The sequence below is a fragment of the Acinonyx jubatus genome, chromosome D1, assembly GCF_027475565.1.
Source record: "Acinonyx jubatus isolate Ajub_Pintada_27869175 chromosome D1, VMU_Ajub_asm_v1.0, whole genome shotgun sequence".
Lineage (NCBI taxonomy): Eukaryota > Metazoa > Chordata > Mammalia > Carnivora > Felidae > Acinonyx > Acinonyx jubatus.
The window spans coordinates 48,556,183-48,562,182 of NC_069390.1; the positions used below are offsets into that span (position 1 = coordinate 48,556,183).

The following is a 6,000-nucleotide window of genomic DNA, read 5'->3' on the forward strand; positions in this document are numbered from 1 at the left end:
GTGGTAGAGTGGTTAATCAATTGGCACTGATGCAGTGGTTCAAATAACCTGGAGAGAACTTAGCAGGTTCCAAGCACTTTGCTGAATTTTTTACATGCATCAACTCACATGACACAATGATATACACACTATTACTACTTTTATTTTGTACATAAGGAAAATGATGCTTAGAAGTTAAATAACTTTCCTAACTAAGATCCTCCAATTAGTGCAAAATGCTTCATCGTTTAAAAAAAAAAAATCAAATAACTAAGGAGGTTTTCAATTATATTTCCAAGAATGCTTGTACTTTTTAATGGTTTTCTCCAGTCTTTGAGGCAAAGTTTGTTACATGAAGAAATTTCAAATTGAGACATGATAATGTAGTCCAAAATTATAACAGCAATGAAAAAAAAAAAAGGATCAAAATTCGTGCCAGGCTACAGTGTAAATCAGTGGTGAATACTAAAATGTGTCTTGAAAATATCTGCCAAAAAACAGTCTCCTTACTGTGGTCTCCAGCAGTCTCATGGAAATTTCTTAATTTTATCTATATGAAATATAAAAAACATATAAATACTCTAAAAAATTCTCTAATGAGAGATGGTATAACAGCTAAAGTCTTACTGTTTGTTATCTGTCATAATAAAGTCAGTAAAGCCTAACACTAACAAATCAAAGAATTGCAGTGACAAAAGACAAAAATTCCTCACCTCATGAAACTTGAAAATTATACTGGCGAGAATAAGTAAAATATGTATGACAAACCAGTGTTACAGAGAAAAATAAACTAAGGGAGGTATAGTGTGTCTGGGGTGTCATAGCCAGGGGAACTCCTTAGTGATATGGAGACAGCTGAACAATGATAGAGGGAAGTAAGAAAACAAGTATGAGAGATAACTGAGTAAAAGAGGTTCCACACAGATGAAACAGTTAAGTGTAATCACTGCGAGGCAAGAGCACTTTGTTTTTGTTTTATCTGCACTATTAATACTTTGATAACATTTACAATTTTTACAGTTCGTGATTACTTCACTTAGCTGAAAAGATTCACTCAAATGTCAATCTTTTTCTTTTAATGAAAATGAACCAAAATATAACTTGCTGAAAAAAAAAACAAAAACCAGTATGGAATGATTGCTTCATCCTGTCTTATCCAAAATCAAGAAGAGCCTGATGGAAATAAAATGTTACTTCCTCATTCTTGCTACAGTCAAGCTTCTTCAAGACTTATCTGGAATCTATTTCCTAAATTAAGGTTCTGCCACAAAAAAAGTCAAAGCAAGAAAGTATTCAAATGGGAACACTTCATTAAAGTGGAATGAAGACTAGAGATGAGAATATTCTAATTAAAAGAAAAGTTACCTTAGGAAACTTACTAAAAAATCGAGGTGTGATAATTGAAAGAAATTTGCAAAATGTAAACAGCTAACAATTACAGAAATACAGGCTAGACACCAAATTTTCTTTCACAGTAAAGCAGTGTTCACTACTCCAAAGTATTCCAAAACTCTAAAAGAAGCTTAACAGTTAAGTAAAAAATGCTATGAATACTATTTTGATTATTCATCTTCCAAAAATCAGATTGTGAAATATTTATCCTAGGTCTCAATTGCAAAATGTCAGCATATATAACCAGACATTTAATAACTGCTTGAAGAATGAATGAATTTCAAATTTTTCTATTAGGGAATCAACTTTTTTTTTCAAATAGTAATTTTTAAAATTAATAATTACACACAGCATGTTTTGGCAGGATAATAAAGTCATAGTAGAAATCACTGTGACTGAACTTTTAGAGTGCCTAAACTTACACATGTATTAATACTTCATAAACAAAATGTTAATCTTAACCTGTGTCTATCACAAAAATAAATCAAAATAAAAAGTGATCCATAACTACCTCCATAGTTTCATAATGGTTCAATATGGGAATTTGTTTCAGTGCATTATTTTATATCCAAAAGAAATCTAAGCTCCTCCCAAGGTGACTTTGAGCCTAAAAATTTGAGCACTGGGGCATGACTGGCTCAGTGGGTGAAGTACGGGACTCTTGATCTCAGGGTTGTGGGTTGAAGGACCACCTTGAGTGGAGAGAATACTTAAAAACATCTTTAAAAAAAAAACAACAACTTGAGCATCACTCTTGGTATGATCTAATGATGGTCTCATTTATATACGTAAGACTTAATTTTTTTAGGGGTGCCTGGGTGGCTCAGTCAGTTAAGCAACCAACTATTGATTTCCGCTCAGGTCATGATCTCACCATATGTGTGGCTTCCTCTGTGCTGGCTCCCTCTTTCTCTGCCCTTCCCCTGCTCACGTGCTTGCTCTCTCTCTCTCTCTCAAAATAAATAAACATTAAAAAAAAAATTTAACTTTTTTATTTTGAAATAATTTTACACTTTATTTGTCTAAACTCTGTGGGTGGTCTTCTTAAAACACAAGTTCCTTGAGGGCAGAGATCTCTGACATAGCATTGTACACTGATGATGTCCTGTTAGGAATATTCCTGTGGCTTCTGCAAAGTCAATAATAAGTAATGTTTTTAAATAAGTTACTTACCAGTTAAGAGGAGCATAAAATAACTGAATTTCTACTTTAAAAAGGGACTTCTTTTTCCGTTTAAAAATAAATGTACACTGAACTTCACTAAAGCTTGCACTCAGTAGTATACCAAAAGACAATTATTAACTGGCATAGGAATTACAGGGGTCCTTTTAAGAAGCCTTTAAAATACTCACTAAAATATAAAAACTTGCATTGATTTAGAAATAATGAAACTTAAGGTAGTACAATAGTATGCCCACATATTAAAGCTGTTTTCCAAAGGGTGGTCCCTCGAAAATAAGGGAGAAAAAAGGAACCAGTCATGAGCGAGTTGATATGGAGGTTGGCACATTTCAAGGCACTCGGCCTTACATTGTCTCACTTGACCGTCACGGCAACCCTGTGGCCTGATGTTATGAATGGGAGATACTCAGCATTAAAAGGTTAAGCGACTTGCCCAAGGTCAGTCAAGAAAATTAGTGGTTCAGCTCTACCTAGAAGGGTGTACTTCACCTGACTTTCTACTACATTGTCCTGCCTCCCCGACTGAGGCATTATTAGAGTAAAAGAGCAGTGAATCAGACTGGTATCCAGCACTACCCTCGCCCTGCCAAAGAGGGGGCTTGCCTCTGAAAGCTTTCCCTAACAGCTCAGTCGCAGAGAAGAAAGTTGTGCCGATCACCGATCAGCCCACTTAAGTGACAGGATGACAGGCGCAGCCCCCAAAGGACCAGCTTCTGCATTCCCAGGAGCCCCTCCAAACCCGACGCCAGCGAGAATGCTCCCGGAAACGTCTGAAAAACCTTTCAGCGAGTTTCGCCCCCTCCTGGGCGCGAGGAACGAGCTGGGTATGAGCCAGAGGGCGGCCGGCCACCCGAGCCAGCCATGTGTCCAGCCCGTCACGCCCGCCTCGCCTCAGCCGGCTCCTCATGCCTTGACCGCAGCCAGAGGCCCAGCTCAGGATCCGACGCAAAGGCTGCCTTAGCCGCCGCCACCACCGCAGCAGTCTGAGGCGCCCCGGCGCGGCAGTCGCAGTTAGGTTCCCGCCCCACCCCTCCAGTTGGGCCCCTCAGCGACGCCGTCCGCGCTTCTGGCCAGGCCCGGAGGGCTCGGCCTGCCACAGTCCACCGCCCGCCCGGCGTCCTTACTTCATTGAGCTGGCGCTCCGCGGCCTCACGCAGGGCTGGGTCCATGGTGCCCCGCAGGGCCTCGATAATGGTGTTGGGGTCCATCGCAGCGCGGACTCGGTCAAACCCGGAGCTCGGGTGCTACTGGGCCAGGAATAGCGCCGCTCACTGCGCACATGGACCTGCCGCGCTCCGCAGCGGCAACCGGCGCGAAAGGAAAGAGAAGCGCCAAGGCCCCGGATAGAACCTCTTCGCCTCGGCGTGGAGGCGGGAGATGCTCCAGCCACTTCCTGTCGGCGCGCCCGCGGGGCACCTTGGGAGACGTAGTCCTCGTGAGCTTTCCACATCCCACGTGGCCCTGAACTGTTGCTCCTACAGGCAACTCTTGCTTTTCAAAAAGGGAAAATGTTCAAACTCCACAGTAAAAAAAATTAAAACAAACCCAAGGATTTCCCATAATAATATACCTCTGGTGATTGTGAGGTGAATCTAATGCAATGTATGATGCAATCCATTGCTAGTAGCTTTGTAATTGAAGGTAATCTTTTGAAAAGCAGTTTGAGATGTGTTTCTAGATGCCATAAAAGTATTCATAATCTTTGCCCCAACTATTCCCATTAATGAGACTTTATCTTAAGGAAATAACACAAAAGATTAAATCTGATTTATGTGTAAAAGATATTATAACATTACATATTTATGATTACCAAATATTAAAAATATGGTTTTTATGGAGTATCCAAATTTTGGTAGGAACTTTCTATAAATCAACTGTAAATGCAGAATAAGAGCATAATCCCTATTGGAACACTACCTTCTTTAAAACAGTTAAAGCAACAGTTTCAGAAAAGTTAAATAAGATGCCCAAGGTCACTTAGGTAGTAAGAAGTTCACCCAGGATTTCAAACCTAGGATGTTTCTGTTTTAAAAGATTTCATTCTCTTTACTGAATCACTCTGCCTTTCAAGAGAAATGTCGAGTGATATAGGAATTGTTAAGCAAATTAAAAGAATTCAGTCAGTTAAATATTTCACAGGCATTAAAAATTACAAATATCATATACTTTGGGACGCCTGGGTGGCTCAGTTGGTTAAGCGTTCCACTTTGGCTTACAGTTGGTGGATTCCTGCATCAGGGTCTGTGCTGACAGCTCAGAGTCTGGAGCCTGCTTTGGGTTCTGTGTCTCCGACTCTCTCTCTGTCCCTCTCCTGCTCACAGTCTGTCTCTCTCTTTCTCAAAAATAAATAAACGTTGAAAACAAAAATTAAAAAAATATATGTATATATATATATATATATACATAATATACCTTGTAACAACACAGAAACAGTTATGTGAGGATATGGCTTTATAACATGGACAAAGACTTGGGAAATAAAGCTGGCAAATGAAGTTATTTTCTAGGATGGTGATATTTTGAGTAATTTCCTTTCATAACTGTCTTGATTATAATAAAGTTAGGTAAACATATATCCTTAAAATGAATCATAAATTTTAAATGCAACTTGTTAAAAAATCACTTATTGTTTTCAGTTTGCAAAAAAGGAGAAAAGGGGGCACAAAAGTCTTTCCCTGGAATAGTGGACTTTGCAATATTAATATCCCTTATATGCCAACCACTGTGCCTGGAAGTGTGGTTTACATAATTATCCCTAATTTACAAATGAAGAATCAAGGCTCACATAAGCTACTTAAATTGTGAAAGGTCATAAAATTTCCATAATATAACCTGTTGTTAGCTCCATCAGTGTACTGATACAACCTGTTTGAGAATTTCTTCTCCCTGGGGCATCTGGATGGCTCAGTTGGAAGAGCATGTGACTCTTGATCTTGGGGTCGTGTGTTCAAGCCCCACATTGGGTCTACATCTTAACATTACTTAAAAATAAAAATAAACCGAAAAAGAAAAAAAGGAAAGGTTTCCTCTCCCTACCCATCCCTCGATAGTGAGGGCCTTGAAGATAAGGATTATATTTTATTCACTTTTGTATCTTTACCTCCTACCATGAAGCTTGAATGTCTATTAAGAGTTCAATAAATGTTTTAGTTAATAAATGAAAAAGAATAGATGAACTAGTAATGACTTGTGGTGGCTCAGCCAGAATCTAAACCTCAACTTTCATGATTCCAAAGCCAGTCTTTTGCACTACTACATATCTATTTTAGATTCTAGAATTGACTTATCCATCATGAAATTGTGACAACTACAGCATAGCACAATGCATGTAAAAGACCTGACACATAAAAAGTGCTCCAAAAATATCAATTCCTTTCCCTGAAACTGAAAGGGAGAAGTGGTGTTGAAAAATATGGTTTCTAAGCTATAGTACTGGGAATTGGGAGC

At 38.9% G+C, this 6,000-nt stretch overlaps 1 protein-coding gene across 1 annotated transcript in view; it reads right to left on the reverse strand.

Moving 5' to 3' along the window:
* IPO7 (importin 7) overlaps nt 1-3,943 on the reverse strand; it is a 46,540-nt gene extending 42,597 nt beyond the window's left edge. The window contains exon 1 of the mRNA XM_015077360.3: nt 3,678-3,943. Within this exon, the coding sequence (XP_014932846.1) occupies nt 3,678-3,761 (84 nt within the window). The 5' untranslated portion in view covers nt 3,762-3,943. The remainder of the gene's footprint in view (nt 1-3,677) is intronic.
* Between the last annotated feature and the right edge of the window lie 2,057 nt (nt 3,944-6,000).